The sequence below is a fragment of the Onychostruthus taczanowskii genome, unplaced genomic scaffold (genome assembly GCF_017590055.1).
Source record: "Onychostruthus taczanowskii isolate IOZ18803 unplaced genomic scaffold, ASM1759005v1 scaffold5, whole genome shotgun sequence".
Lineage (NCBI taxonomy): Eukaryota > Metazoa > Chordata > Aves > Passeriformes > Passeridae > Onychostruthus > Onychostruthus taczanowskii.
Genome location: NW_024502568.1, coordinates 6,440,223 through 6,455,751, shown reverse-complemented (window position 1 = coordinate 6,455,751; position 15,529 = coordinate 6,440,223). Strand labels below are relative to the sequence as shown.

Here is a 15,529-nt window from a genome sequence, read left to right as displayed (position 1 = left end):
CAAGAATTAATAAGTAATAACCTATGATTGAAAAGGCCTGACACTCTTTCTGTCGTGAGATGTTTCTCTGTCTTCAGCATTGTGCAGAGCTCAGAATTGTTGCACCTTTTTAGCTTTACTTAAGCGGCATTACTCAATATTTAATGTGCAACAGACACACGTTATTCACAACTGCAGTCAGCTGCATTGGGATGTTCATCAGCCAAAAGGGGGTGAGGTAGCAAGACTTTCTGTGCCATGAAAATTGGAAATTTTCAACAACTTTTTCATTTAGTTTCTTGCTACATCTCACATTGTACACACAGCTGACATGATAATCCTTCAGCTTGTCCTAAATTACATTTTAAAATAGAGATCAGTTAATTACAGCAATCTGAATACTTTTAATCAGTTATAAAGGGAATTTCTAATGACACTTGTTTCTTTTGAATTTCAGATAAACTAGTGGATGTGTTCTTAATTATGCATGTGACCAAAAAAAAAAAATCAAGTAAAAATTACAAATAACACTACCCAAGACTGCTTTGAGTGAGATCAGATAGTCGCAGCTTAGCATCTATGGCTCTTCTGTGTGGAGGGTGCTAGAGGGAGCTCTAACCCCTCGATCGAGGAACAGGCTGTCAATGGTGCATCTCAGAGTTTGGGCTGTGGTAGGAAACGTAGACTTTTTTTGACATTTTAATTTTATTTTGTCGCAGGAAGTTGCATATGGTTTTTCCAATCATGAGCCCAAATTGCTCCTCCTAAATGAGAACAGGCAAATAGTATGTTTGTGAGTGTACTATTATTAGATTTAATACAGCTATTGTGAGCTACCTGAAAATACAGAAAACAAGTGAGAGGTATCACTAAGATGCTTAGCAAATAGTGAGTGCTAAAGTCTAATAGTCTCTTCTTTTCACAAAGGAGAAAAATTCTCACCATAGAAGACCTAATGGTATTTAAAAGAGAATACATTTTAAACTGTTGGAAGTAGAAGCTACTTAACTCAGCCGGTAATAGGTTCTTAGATGCTTAGCCAATTATTATAGTAGAAGTTATAGAAAATGGTGGTGGTTGTTAGATAAATTTAGAAATGGGATGCATCAGTGCAAGAGGATGAGAGAGATTTCTCACATCAGATACTCCACACTGGTAACATTCTTGATATGACAGGAAAGTAACTCTCAGAATGGGATAAAAAAAAAGAGAAAACTTGGGTTTTATTTGTAGAAAGGGAAGTATAGGCGAATTTATGCTATTTTCATTGCTTATTAACAAACTCATTAAAAGGAATAGCAGAATCATGGCTTTGAGTATGTGGAAAATACAGTATGTTGAAGGACCAAGTGAAGCTAGCAGGTCTGTTTTGCCACAATTTACTGGGGGATTTATATTGTTTATATGCTACATTCAAATGTTGCCACTTTGGTTGAGTCTACTATAGGGAGAAAAGTAATGGGAAGCTCCCTCTCTCTTTAGTTTGAGGTATTTTTCTGAAAGATTATTGGCAGCTAAACACTGAGCAAAGGAGGGATACCTAATGGAACAGTCTGTGACTTGGGCTTCTGAGTTATGCAATTTGAGTGTCAGCTGATAGGGATAAAGTCTGCTCAGCTGTGGAGCTGCCTGTGCCTTTCTGAAGCGCTCGTATGATTAGACCTGGTCACTTGCTGTAGCAGAGGGTACTGGTTTCTGCCTTTCTTCTGTCATGTGCTTTCACATATCAGCAGCACTTGGCCTAACCCAACTTAATGCAATTTCTGAAGACACAGAATTCATTGTCCTTAGCATGGATTTTTGGAGTCTGTTCCTTAGGTCATAAATCTTTTGCCAGGTGCTAATAAAATAATGGACCAACATAGTCTTAAGATATAAAGTCAAAGAAACTTCAAGGTAGGATGGAGCTCTGGAGGTCCAGCTGCCTGTTCAGAAGAGGATTACTTCACAACCAGTTCATTTTGCTTTGTCCACTCATATTTTGAATGTCTTCCTTTTAATGTCCAGAGCTTTGCTTGCTACAGCCTGTTGCTTTTGCCCCTCTTCCTGTCATTACACACTTCTGAAAATATTCTGTCTCCCTTTCCTCTGAACCTCCCTTTAGGTAGTGGTAGGCTGGTGGATAACCCCCAGTCTTCTCTGGGCAAAACACATCCATCTTCCTTAGCAGTCCTGGGGGTCCTCCATGGGAATCACCCTGGTTTGCCAGGAAGGGAACGTTTGACTGAAAGTTTAGCAGAACAGCTTCATCTTGAGAAGACAGTGCTCATTAGTGAGAGAGGGTTATTGCATGCCTCTGTAGAGGTTATAGGAGGCTGCAAGGCAAAATCTCAAGATTTTGGCTGCAGACCACTGACCAACTTTAACTTAGCACTGTACAAGAATATTTAATGGATTTGTCCTCTTACAGCTGCCTCTGTGGTACCTGCTAACAGCAGTAGAATTGGTATCAGCCAGTGGGAGTTGCTAAGATGTCCTCTTCTAGATCTGGCTGTACTGGTGGAAAAGAATACCATGCAGCCTTTGCCTGGCTGCTGCAAGTTGCTGCCCTCCAGGATCTGTCAGCAAAACTGCAAACCTGCTCTCAGTTAAGATGAGGTATTTTAGTGTAGACAGTTTAAATAGCAGGTCTCTGCTAACAAGCTTATTTTGACTGAAATAGGTTAGGGAGTGCTCATGTAGCCAACTCCTCCAGCAGATCCAAGGAGTACATTTGCAATGGGAGCAGAGCACATACATGAATCTTGTGCTTCTTCAGAATGCTGCTGGGTTTTTGTTTTTTACATCTCTCCAGTATGCCTGGAAATATGTATACTCCTGTAGCTGGGAAATATTATATGATACCCAGCATGCATATTCTTGACTTCCAGTTCTGAATCTCTCACATTGCCTTGGCTGAGTAGTTTGGTGTGCGTATGCCCTCTTTGTTGTTGGTAACAAAATGCATCTCAAAGGAAAAACTCATGGAAAATACTGCTGAGTAAGCCATCTTGGAGGGCTTGTGTTTCTTGGTGCTAAAAGCTTTACATAGGCAGAACCAAGTGGTTTGAAAATCTCAGTAGTGTTTTGGGAGCAGATAACAGGTTTTTACGATCATTCTCTCTCTCTGTGTTGTTCACAGTGGTATCAGTCTTCACTGTTACTTCAGCCTTGTTTTGAATCACTTGAGTCCATCTACCTGTTCCTGACTGCCTTTCCCTCTGTTAAGGGAGCACGTGAAGTAAGAAGGAAATCAGCAGTAACACCCATAAAGAGTGACTTCACTCACGCAGTAGATCATGCTTGGGTGTTTTAAAACAGAAGCAACTGTTCCAGAAAGCTGTGAAACTGCTGCTTAGAGCATTGTTTACTTATGCCTCTCCCTGATGTAAATGAGCACTTTGCTGCTGCTGGCCATTACCTGATGACTTTAGTAGACTGGTTCACCAAGTCATAATGTGAATATTCCTTCCCTCCATTAGCAGTAATAACATGTAATGGTCCCAGCAATTCCACTGTGGATCTGGTGGCCATGCCAAGGAAGAAAGCATTTCCTTTGGTGGTTTCCCCAAAGGAGAAGAGATTTGTTGTTACTGGAGTGTCTGCTTTGAGATTAAGTGTGTGATCACGTTACAACTAGTAAAAGGTGTGCTCTGAAATCTATTCCTTTAAGAGTGATAGTGCCTGCCCTCCCCCCCATATGTCTAGATAGGCATTTGGTCAGGGATCATAGTTTGGGAAAGTAACATATGCCAGTGCTGTGCTGATGCAAGCAGATTTCTCATCAGTGCTTGTTATTTGCAAAGACAACTTGGAGATGAGGAGGAGGAGAGGGACTCCCAATTCATATCCATGGCTGGCATCAGAGAAATTTTATTTTGGAGGTTTTTGTCAACACTTAAAATCTAGGTGGGAGACCTATATCGAAGGAAAGTTTACAGTAAAAGCTATGAGATTCCAGACAATTAAACTTTATTAGCCTGTCTGAAACATTAAGTATTAGCTTAAAAGAATAGTTTTTTAATCTCCTCCCTGTTGCTGTTTACTGTGTAGCAGTGTGGGAGGGGAGCATCTTGTCCAGCAAGGTATTATTGCTGCTCTTTGTATAGCCTATGTGCAAGTGCCCATGGCTCAGTCCTGTCTCCCCAGTCCCCAGAGAAACTCCCCACGTTACTTCTCTGGTGCCTGCAGCTTTTCCTGGCCTTGAACAAAATCAGCCTTTTCCCTCTCTTCTGTATCTGAGGTAATATCCTTAGCCAGGTGCCCTCCAGGCTGACACCATATCATAGGTACTTAGATGGTACCTCTGAAAACTACTGCCCTCCCAGGATTTCAGAAAGTGCAGCAGGTTGGGCTGCTGTGTCCAGCGTAATTCCAGTGATCTTTCATCTAGATGTATCCTTTCTTACAAAGCTTTTCTGCAGTGTGATTAGAAACCAGATGTGGACAAGCAGCCTAAAGCTCCAGAGAAGCAAAATTGCTAGTTCCTGGGGTGCTGTTAATTTCAGTATGTGTGTTTTGAATTTTCTCTTGAAAATAAACAGTAGAAATGCTGTGGTTTCTTTCATGGTGCTTTCTTTTTGACTCTCAGATGTGATTGATGATCATCTACTTCTGGGTTATGTTCGTTTTTCAGAATGTTTCAGTGAGCTTTGCAGCGTGGAAAGTAATTCACTACTGAGCGAGTAAGTCCATATATGAGCTAAACCCATGGTTAACCTCACAGAGGCTGTTATGTGAGATGGAGGCAGGCAGAAATGGGTAGATTCTAAACTGAGCTTTTAAAATAAAAGTAAATGGAGTGAGTTGTTTAATGACCTAGCATTGTAGCCTTGCTGTCAACTCAAACACTGGAAAAGCAGGTTCATCCTGCAAAGGAGAAAAATGAGGAGCTGGCTGCCCTACTCATGTCTCTCAGGTGCTATGGCTCATGAGATCATGTTTTTTATGGTGAGACAACCCCCTCACCACCCCCCAATTCTCAAACCAAAGGAGATCTTTTACAGGAAGCTGCCAGTGAGGAGCTGCAAAGGAGCTTCTTCCCTCTCTGCTTCGCCTTGGCAGTCTAGGAATCAGTTCTGCAGCATTTGATAATTGCAAGCCTAAAAAAGAAGAAGCCGGCCATAGAAACTGAGCCTGTATCCTCTTAATTATGGTGTGACTGCCTTTAGGCCGTGCAAAAAACACCCTTTGAACTGCATTCTCAGATAACTATCTCTGCCTTTGGCATTCGTAAGGCTGGCATACCTCAGCTCCTTTTCACCATTTTTGTTACATTGCTCTGGTTATATTGTTGTGGCATTGAGTGCTACTTCATCAAGGGCAGTAGTGAGCAATTCCATGACCACTCAAGTAACTTCGGGAAAGTCAGCTGGGCTGAGGTTCTCTGGCTAAGAGCACCTTTTCAGGCATCAAACCAAATCATCCCATGGCCATGCTGGTACTTTTTAATCCCTCTGCTTTTCCCACATGCTTCTAACTTGATCCAGAATTCCTGAGCTTTTGCTGCTGGTGAAAATAGTTTAATGTTTGGATTCACAGTTGTGAGCATTTTTAATGTGGTCAATCTTGAAGAGTATTCAGGATAAGGCAAGCATGGCTTTGCTTCCGTTGTGAAGTTCCTATATTTCCCCACCTTCCTTGGCCCCTGGACATACACCTCCGTGGTTCCTTTCTTTGTCATTCCAATGCTTGGGTTTTTTTTCCCTAGTGTCTTTTATCTTGTGAGTAAAGTTTGAACAGTACGCAGAAAGTTAACTGCCTGGAGTCTTTTAAATATAAGTAACACGCACCCAGTAATAAGCTGTCGGTTGTTTTTTTGCTGCCTGCAAAGAAACATAAACACAGTGCTCATTTCTGGCAGGTTTTTACTGTCAGAGTTTCTCCTATTATATTTATCTTACAATTTGCCAGGGGGTGAAGTTATTAAGTTTTAGCAGCAGCCATCGATCAAGTTCACAAGTTAACACGATAAAGGCTCTGTGCCGCTCCGATCCGGGAAAATGATGATCCTCACTCGGTAATTAACTAAATGAGAAAGTTAAATCTTACTTGAGAGCTGGGAGAGATGAAAGAGAGGTGTTTGTCAGTTTCTCAGTGGAAATTAGAAGCAGTTTTCTGCAATTCCCTAAGCTGCTGCTCTGTCATATTTTACATAAGCACTGGGAAAACGTCTTGTAATTAGTGCTGTCATGGAGGATTTTTTTTGCTGAAGGATGTTGGAATAATTCATTAGATTATCAAGAAAGGCTTGTGTCCTGAAATGATTAGCACAGTGAAATTTAAACCATTAACGATAACAAGTTTAGAGCTTGCTGCAGTGCAGAGGCACCCGGGGTACGTCTGTGCCTATTTCAATCATTTCTTATAATTAAACATTATGTCCTCTTTTTTCCTCCCCTTCACTAAGACCCATCCAAAATTCCTGTTAAGGTGGCTCTGTCTAGATCAGTGACTTAACCACAATGGGCAGTACAAGCAATTGGAGGTGAAATGCTGCAGTTGCAGAAAAGCAGTGAGTCCAGGAAGGAGGGAAGAAACCCAGTATGACCTGTTGGTACTGGACTGTGGAAGAGAAGATCTTTCCTATTATCTAGGGAGAAACTGAAATTTGCAGTGGTGGTCTAAGCTCTCAGTATTTTCAGAATTTCAGCATGAAGATGTCTTGAAGGTTCAGAAGGTACCAAATCTTGCTGGGATCATTTAAGCCATTCTTAATATTCTAGGAGACAGTTTCTTCTTGACTTGAAGAGATGTCTTCTTGTGTTGAGAAACACAAGACCTGAATTCATCTAGCCAGTGAAAGGTATTTGAACAAAGTCCTCTGCAATGGCCGGAGGATGTAATTTTTTTTTGAAGTGTACAAAGACCACTCATATTGGTGTGTAAACACTATTGCTGTACTACAGTCAGGGAAGTTGCCAGGTTTTGGTTTTTTCAGTGCTTTAGGAGGCTCCTTGGTCCCCTGTACTGAACCAAAAGTAACCTTGCTTGTCATACATGGGTTACAGCTGTGATTTACCATAGCTGGTTTGTTTTATATGCAAAGCAGTAGATCTATCCAGTCTTTATTTATCTGTGTTGAAATATTGCACCTTCCTACACTTGCAAGCCATTATTTAGATTAAAGTCCTTTCATATATTAGTCCTCTTCTACTTCACTGGGCATACAAATGTGCTTTGTGTTAAATGTAGCCATTTGGAGAAATGGTCTTGTAATTACGGGCTGCACTGGAGCATAGTACGTGGATCCCTGAGCTAGTACCAACCTGAGGCACTCAATCCCCTGGGCTTCCTGGCACAGCTTATGAGCTCAGCTCAGCATTGTCAGAGGACACCTCTGCCATTCCTGCAGATGAGCCATGGTGCCCAGAGCCAGCTGGGGCACCTCTCAGCCCTCACATACAGGCCTTTGTGAAAAGGGAGTTGGTAAAGCTTCATCTGTTCCAACTTAGCAGTTTGCCCTGTTATACCCAAATTTCCTCCCAGATGATGGACTACCAGTGCTCATTCTTCTTTGCCATTTTTGGAAATGAAGCTTATAGAAAATGATTGTATACAATGCATTTGGATGGATATTTACCTTAGCAGTGTGGATGGCAAGAGGAACAGGTTTTTCTTTTTCAGGTGAGGCCTGATTATTGTATGAAGAGAGGGAAGAGGCTGTAGATGACTCAATAATACAGATGCTTGATGATGTTTTTGATGGGTTTGTGGGGGTTTTTTTTTGGGTTTTTTTTGGAACAGGCCTTTTCACTGAACTGCCAGTGGATTTTCAGGAATCTTGAAATTAAAATTCTGGAACATTTGTTCTAAACTGCAGTTTGAGTGATTTGAGAGCCCTGTCAGTTTACCTGTCTCTACTCTGCAGAACTGGTGTGTTCATGGCATGTCCTGTCATCTTGGTCCCCTGCTGGCACAAACCACAGGACATGCTGGGCACACCTCTGGGCTTATGCTCACTCCTTTTGGTGCGAAACCAGAGCAGGCAAGGGTGCAGACCAGGTCTCAAGCTGACATTGTAAGAATGCAACTGAAGCATGAACGTAAAAAATATGGTGTTCTCATGTCCACTAATTTGGACATAAACACTGTAACATGCTTTTCTTAGCAGAACCACTTGATAAATCTAGAGTTTCACTTCCAGAGCTGTTAAAAGTGCTCTGGTCAATGGATTCTTTAATTTACTCATTATTCCTGTCCAAGAAGCCTGTGTTCAGGCAGAATGAATGGTTTGGTCCCATCTAAGCCATCTATTTGTACATACATAAGCCATGACTTGACTTGTATTTGCAGGTGTTGCAGCTTTTGTTTGATACCACAAACCAGTGTTTTAGAAGTAATTGGGGAAGTGAAGGCTGCGGGGAGAAGGGTGTTCAGAAGGCAAGGAAAGGCCAGAACGTGGTACCACCCTGTGAAAGGACCTGCACCTTTGCTGGCTTTGCACATCAGCTGTGTGCTCCACTCAGGCTCAGCATGTTAGGCAGACTTCAGAGTCCCTCAGATTAAAAGACCCTTGGATAGGTTTTTAAAAAATGCTTTGTAGAGACAACCTGTTTTTGTAAGATGCACAGCAAACAAAAGGAGAAATTAAATGAGATCAAGATTGTAGATTACAACATCTCCCCACTGTCTTAATCCAGCATTTTTACTGGGATGCCTGTATTGCAAGCAGTTTAACTGCAGCAAAAATTACCAGAATCCCTTAACACAGATGTGCAGTCCACTCCAGTGGTAATCATCTTTTGCCAGGCCCTTAACTACTGTGGACTTCGCTAAAAAAGTCCAGTCTTTCATGCACAGGACTTGATGCCCATGGTCTCTTCAGTGATTTCTCTTGGCCCAAGAGAGAGTTTTCTTTCCTGCTGCCCAGTAGTGGCTCTATGATTTGTTTGCAGTCAGTGCTGTCCATGTGAGGATTGAATGAAATCGTAACTCGCTGTCCTTGCCTTGCATGATCTTTCTGGACACAGCCCCAGCCACACGTTTGCAGGGAGGAATGGGGGTAAACCTGAAAACACTGAGCTGCAGAATGGAGCACTGGTGGTGTGATCACCATGTTCTGTGTTCTCAAAGAAGCTTAAGTCAAACTATAATCCAGAAATAGAAAAAAGCTGCTTGTTAAAAATCACAGCTCTTTATGTCTTTTTCTACCAAAGGAAGGTCCAGCTCTCTAGAAATGTTGAAAAGAGTATTTAGGTGCATTATCTCTAAGAAAATGAAATGTATATGGTGATCAGTTAAATAGATTTTCAGCCTAAAAGATTTTGGTATTCCAAAATCAGGATTCCTGTTGGGACTGGGGGGTATTGAAGTTCAGGATTTATTTATTCCCGAGAAATGAGAAACTTCTGCATTCCAAATCTACTACTGCTAGCTAAATTTTGTGGTCTCTAAATACCCCGCTGTTTTGGCACTTGCTGAAAAGAGGCTTTTTGTTGTTTTTCCTTTTCCTGTAAAATCAGTTAGTCGTTGCATTTCTTTTAAGTTCATTAGATATCTTTGCAGAGAGATTTAGGGATTCATTTTTTTTCCCTTAATTTAATAAGGGAACCTCTGGCAAGGTCGATGCTTGGAATTATCATAGAACAAAAATAAGGCATCCCTACCTCAGTGTTTTATGTGTTCTTATATCTGTAAGTTATTTTTAATTATTTTATAATAATGAAAAACCTCTGTGTGTATTTTGACAATAAAAATGATGTAATAATATTGACTATTATTATAATGCTGTCTGGTGTTAAACTGTTGCAGTGAAAGAGAGAAAATCACATGTTTTCAGCAGGAAATAGAAACTATTTGACCAGCATAAGAAAAAATAATTTCCCAGCAAATGGTTAATCTTACTTTGACAAAGGATACCCTTGCAATGCAAAATGCACACTTTTCTTCCAGTTAAATCATTTAGAAAGCAGAATTTATGTCTTACTCTTGAGTAGTAAATTGAAATGTCAGTGTTTTGTTTTGTCCCTGAAACTCTTCTTTGAGCTGACTCCTTCTGACAAGATATTAACAGTGCTCAGAAAGTTGAAAATATTTTATTCTATGAAAGAAGTATTTACCAAATGTCAGGGTGTATTTTAGCTGGCTTTGCTCTCGAGGTGTAATTCAAATTTTTTTTTTATCTATTTCATGCATTCCCTATGAATTTTAGCAGCAATCCATTCTTCAGAAGAAAAAAAACCAAACATAGTACAAATGCAATTTGCTGTAGGTGCATTGAAGTAACTGGTATATGTACATTAGGAATCCAAATGCATTTTACTGTCTACGTGTTAAATAAAGTTGTGTTTGTGTTAAACTGTTGCTGAAGGTTTCCCATCTGACCGGAGTTGTTGTGTGCAGCTCTGGCACGAGCCAGTGCATTGTCCTGCAGGCTCGGGCTGACAGCACCAGCCGGGATATGTGGTCTGACAGCTTTCATGTGTCAGAGTGCTTTCTGCCTTCTGTTGTCTGCCCCCTAAAAGAAATTGTACAACTGCTTGTGTTTCTTCTCATATGTGTTATTTGGGTTGTTCCTTTCCTTCCTGTTTACAGACAAAACTTGCCAATGGCACTTCCAGTATGATTGTGCCCAAGCAAAGAAAGCTGTCTGCAAGCTACGAGAAGGAGAAGGAGCTCTGCGTCAAGTACTTTGAGCAGTGGTCCGAGTCTGACCAGGTGGAGTTTGTGGAGCACCTCATCTCCCAGATGTGTCACTACCAGCACGGACACATAAACTCATACCTCAAACCCATGTTACAGCGGGACTTCATCACTGCACTGCCAGGTATTCTGCAGGCAGAGGGAGCTTGATCTCTGTCTTTCAAGAGACTGTTCTGTTCCGCCCTACCCTGCTGGAGAGGTCTCTTGTAGGGTCAGTTTGCAAAACAGATAATAGCTTTGGAATGAAAAGCTCTATACCAGTATGAAATGTCGTAATATTTTAATTTGTGTTCCTGCTGTATGTCAAGGCATGATCTAACACCATCATGGTTTGTCTAGGAGTAAATGATAGCTAATCTATGTATTGCATGGGTGGTTATCCCAAGCTACAGGGCAGGTAGTTGTGCTCTTAATGCCCACAACAATGCTTGAATAACAAAATTTTTTTAATTAAAACTACTACTCTTTCTAGTTGCTCAGCTGAGGTTTTCCCTTTTCTTATTTACATATTTGTCTCTCTTTCCTCCTGAAATAACTTCCTGAAGCCATTGCTTTGATTATGTGTTTATTGATAATAGAAAATGGAGGGCATAAGAGCAAAAGATGGAAGTGTTCTGGTTTTTACACCTTTGTTGTGCTTTCCATTGAAAATATTATCCTAGCTATTCTCAGATGTGGCATTGGACAGATCTCACAGAATGCACACACAAAGTAGTGTACATGCAGTTTTATATTCCCCCTGTCATATAGATTGGAAAACTAAGGTGGTGAGAGATCAGATATATACAGCAGTAGAGTTTCAGAACCAAACATAAATTCCTGGCTCTTTAGCACATATCTTTTCAGACCATTAGGTCATACCTCTGTAGGTAGATAAATACTTAGTAGATTAGCATTCCCATGCCATAGGTCCTTAGTTTGAGAGGGACCTGAGCAAGAAGTGGGGCAGGTGTTGACTCTAAACAGCCATTTCAAGGAGAGATGTTTCTTTCCAAAAGCTTATTCTGTGGATACCTTTATAGATGTGCTGAACTTTCGACAATTTGGTCAATCTAGTCACTCATCATTCTTCAAAAGGGAGTTCTCAACATGAAATATAAATTCTAGCCTTAAAAGATGGAAAAAAGCATGTTTAACTGTGAATTGTATAAAGCATAAAGGCACTGCAGGAGATTTGCTAGGAAGTTAAATAGGTAGACTCATTGGATTTTAAGCTCATTGTGCCCAGTAATCAAATGGCTGTTGTAGCATTAAAAAAAAATCTTAGTTATGCTAAGTACCTGCTTTATGTTAGTTTTCAGTAGTCCATTGGCAATAATCTTCTTGTACTTAGAGCAGCATTATAACTTGTGGAGCTGCTCTGTTCCAGAAAAATAGGAAGTGTTTGGAAACTCCATTGGTTTCCCCAGTTCTAAAGTGGAAGGATACATGTAGGTTCTTACTCAATTTTTCCAGGTCTTTCTCCGTGGAACCCCGTGAAAGCACCCAGTGAAGTCAACACTTCTCTCTGCACTTGGTTAATTTCTTCCTACAAGGCTTTTTTTGAGAATTTTGGGCAGATGCTATAAATACTTGTAGATACATTCCAAATTTCCTAGCCATACCATATTTGTTAGTGGTCTATTCCCAGTTGCCCAGGAAGCAGCTGATTTTGCTCTATCAGAAAGCAGAATAAATAGGAATCAAGCAGCTAATATGTGAGTATTTTAATAGTTGGGGGAAATGTGTGTGTAAATAATGTATGTGCATCAATCTGCATATTTACCAAGTGCAAATGTCTTAGTGAATATCACTCTGAGGGAGAAAATTAATGGCAAGGAATTACACTGGTGCAGACTCTGCAGTCTGTGCAGGATGTCCTGAGTATAAGCAGGTTCTAGTGAAGGGAATGGGAAGGGAGGAAAGTAAGAAACTGTCTAGGAAAAAGTGATGAACCCAAAATTCTAAATTAAGTAATATAATGAAAAAACCCCTAAACTCTGTAAGTATTTTTTAGCTTTCTGAAATTCTCAAGTGTTCAGTACTCTGGTTTCATTTTTACTACTTCATTCTCTCTCCTGCTCTCCCCCTTGAGTGAATAAAACAATAAAGCTGCTTCAAAATCATGAGGCATCTTATCTCTGTCCTCCTAGCATGGTCCCAAGGAATGACCAGAATTAAAGGTAATTTTAGATCATGGGTGTATGTCACTAATATGCAGTAAAGTTGGCTCAGATTATTTTCCCAGTGCTTTGAACAGAGTTAAGGTTGTTTGAAAAATACAGCTTAACTGTGTCCTTAACAAAGTTTGTTCAGTTTCTGAAAAAATAAGGCTTCTGCTTAGCATTTTCAAGCTGTTTAACATTTTTTATGAGGAAAGTCATTTTGATAAGGATTTCATGTGTGAAATAGCTGAAACATTCTTGTTGGTTCAGAGGGTTGAAGGGCTAATTGTGTTTCACATCCATTTAGCAAAATCTTCTGTGAGCAGAGTTTTCCCTTTTTAAGGAAGCAATGCTTTGTTAGATACATGCCTCAGTGAGTTGTGCTGTTCCTAAGAAATAAAATAATAAAATTGAGTTTGCAGCCAGGCCAGAATAGCTCTGCCCATCCACTTAAATGTGAGCAGGAGAGGCCAAAACATTAGTATTCTTTTGCTGCAAAGGGTCTAGTAACAATGGCAAAGGATGACTTAAGGACATGGCAGTGGTTACAGCACCTTATTGCAGCCAAGATCTAAAGTGCAACTCCTGATGAAATAGAAAGGGCACATGGGTGAAGATTACTGTGCCCAGGTGTTGCTGTGTTGCTCTGCTTCCTAAAACCACCAGTTGTTCCCCGTGTATAAAATTAACTCATCCAGTGGTGCTGCTGACTTAAAGCCACCTGTGAAGATTCTATGGAGGCAGGCATTTGTAAGTGTCCTGGTAGGTCTGTAAATGTCTGTGAGCCCTCTGGAAGCAGCACAGACTGGAAAACCTGCCATTTCCACACAAAGCTTCAGGAACAGGGCAACAGGATGTCCATGTCTACCCTGCCAGTTGTGGAATTCCTGCAAATTCCTGTTCACATTCACTAAAGTGTTGTCTCTCTCTTTCCACAATTTGCTGTGGAGTCAATCTAAATTTACAAACACTTTTTTTTTAATAGTGGTTGTACATGTCGTTTCAGATTAAATATATAATAAAGGCTCATGATGCTTTTATTTTGCAGGTTGACATTTAATTTGGCATCTCTAAAGATAAGAAATGTCAGACCTCTTTCTCCACTCTCTGGTTATGCCTGGTGTCATTCACATGGTTTTTCTACATAAAGATTGAAGCATGAAATGCTGAGCAGAATGTCTGACCCAAAGTGTATTCTAAGTTTAGTATATTTGAAAGCAGCAGGAGGAGGCATGCTGAATTGTCTCATTTTCATGCAGTGGGAGATACTTTTGACATTTTTTCGTTAAGGAAAAAAAAGGTTGGGCCATTTTTGTGTCATGAACTCTAATCAAAGTCAGCTGGTTGCACCCAGTTTGGGTTTGCAAAAGTCCCAACATGTGACTGTAAAAATGTACTTACTGCCTTTTCTTGCCCTCTCACAAGCAGGGCCTGGTCTTTGAGGCTGTTGTTTTAAAAGCAAGAAAACATGTATTTAACTTTGTCCCAAGTGTGAACCAGAGGGAAGATGCATGTAATACCAATCTGCCATGCTTCATTTTTGGTTGGACTGAACATTATGCCTGAGGGATGATGTGGTCTAAACTTTCACAAAGTGTAGGAAATTTAACCTGTGAAGTGAGATAATCTCTTGGTGGTATGTCTCACTTGTGAATTAAACAGCCTTCAAGAGAAGCTGTATTTGCACAGCTTTTCATTTAACAGGCATCTCGTTTTCCTGAAGTCTTGATTGTGATTAAATTTGAGTTGGTAAGGGCACATTTTTGCTGACTACATCCATCCAGGTAAGAAACATAGCATAACCTTCCCTACGCAGACATTACATTGAGCTGCTTGGTGCTAACCAGGCAATTGCTTTACATTTCATTCCAGTCATGCTGAAGTAAAGCCAGTCCTGGTATTCACACTGGGAAATATTTGCAAATGATATTATTTTGGTGCATATTTTTCCTTCACCCACTAAAATAAATGAAACTAGCAAACCTGCTTCACTTTCTCCTTACACAGCCTCTCCTTCCCCTTGACGTCCCTGTGCATCTGCATATCCTTCCCTCCCCCCTGTCTAAAGGTACCACTACCCTTCAAGGCACACATTGGGAATATATATTTTTTTCTTCATTACATTTAAAAGCTCCTGCTTTAGCAAAAACAGCTTTTGAGCCGTTGCAACATGAGAACAGCTGTAGCAGTGAGATGAGAAATGGTCCTAATATAGAGAGATTTTGGGGGCTGTGTTGCTGAGTTGGAAATGCCATCCATAGAATATCCCCCTAGTGCTAAAACCCATCGAAGTAGATTGGAATGACTTCTTGGATTCTTTATTATTTTTAATGACTTGTTGTGCTATATCCAAAGGAAGTTGGATAACACTGCTCACTCCTGAACTTAGCCTCAAATGCTCTTCTGTGCATTTTGTCCAGCTCCACATGCAGAAGAGGAGATGGAAGGAGAGTGTATCTTTGTACTAGCAGGGCAAGTTGTCTGTCCAGCAAATAATGTTTTTCTGTTGTTGTTGTTCTCCCCCAGCTCGGGGATTGGATCACATTGCTGAGAACATTCTGTCGTACCTGGATGCCAAATCTTTGTGTGCTGCTGAGCTGGTGTGCAAGGAGTGGTACCGGGTGACGTCGGATGGGATGCTGTGGAAGAAGCTCATTGAGAGAATGGTCAGGACAGACTCCCTGTGGAGGGGTTTGTCAGAGAGGAGAGGATGGTAAGGAAACTGAATCTTCGCCTCTTATGCCCCCATTCAGGACAGTAGGGGTTGTGTGTTTCAAACCATA

At 40.7% G+C, this 15,529-nt stretch overlaps 1 protein-coding gene across 7 annotated transcripts in view; it reads left to right on the top strand.

Moving 5' to 3' along the window:
- The window catches only part of BTRC (beta-transducin repeat containing E3 ubiquitin protein ligase), a 120,506-nt gene that overhangs the window by 81,110 nt on the left and 23,867 nt on the right, over positions 1-15,529 (top strand). For all 7 annotated transcript variants that reach the window (XM_041415362.1, XM_041415361.1, XM_041415360.1 and 4 more), the window contains 2 exons: positions 10,495-10,726; positions 15,273-15,459. In XM_041415362.1, the coding sequence (XP_041271296.1) occupies positions 10,495-10,726; positions 15,273-15,459 (419 nt within the window). The remainder of the gene's footprint in view (positions 1-10,494; positions 10,727-15,272; positions 15,460-15,529) is intronic.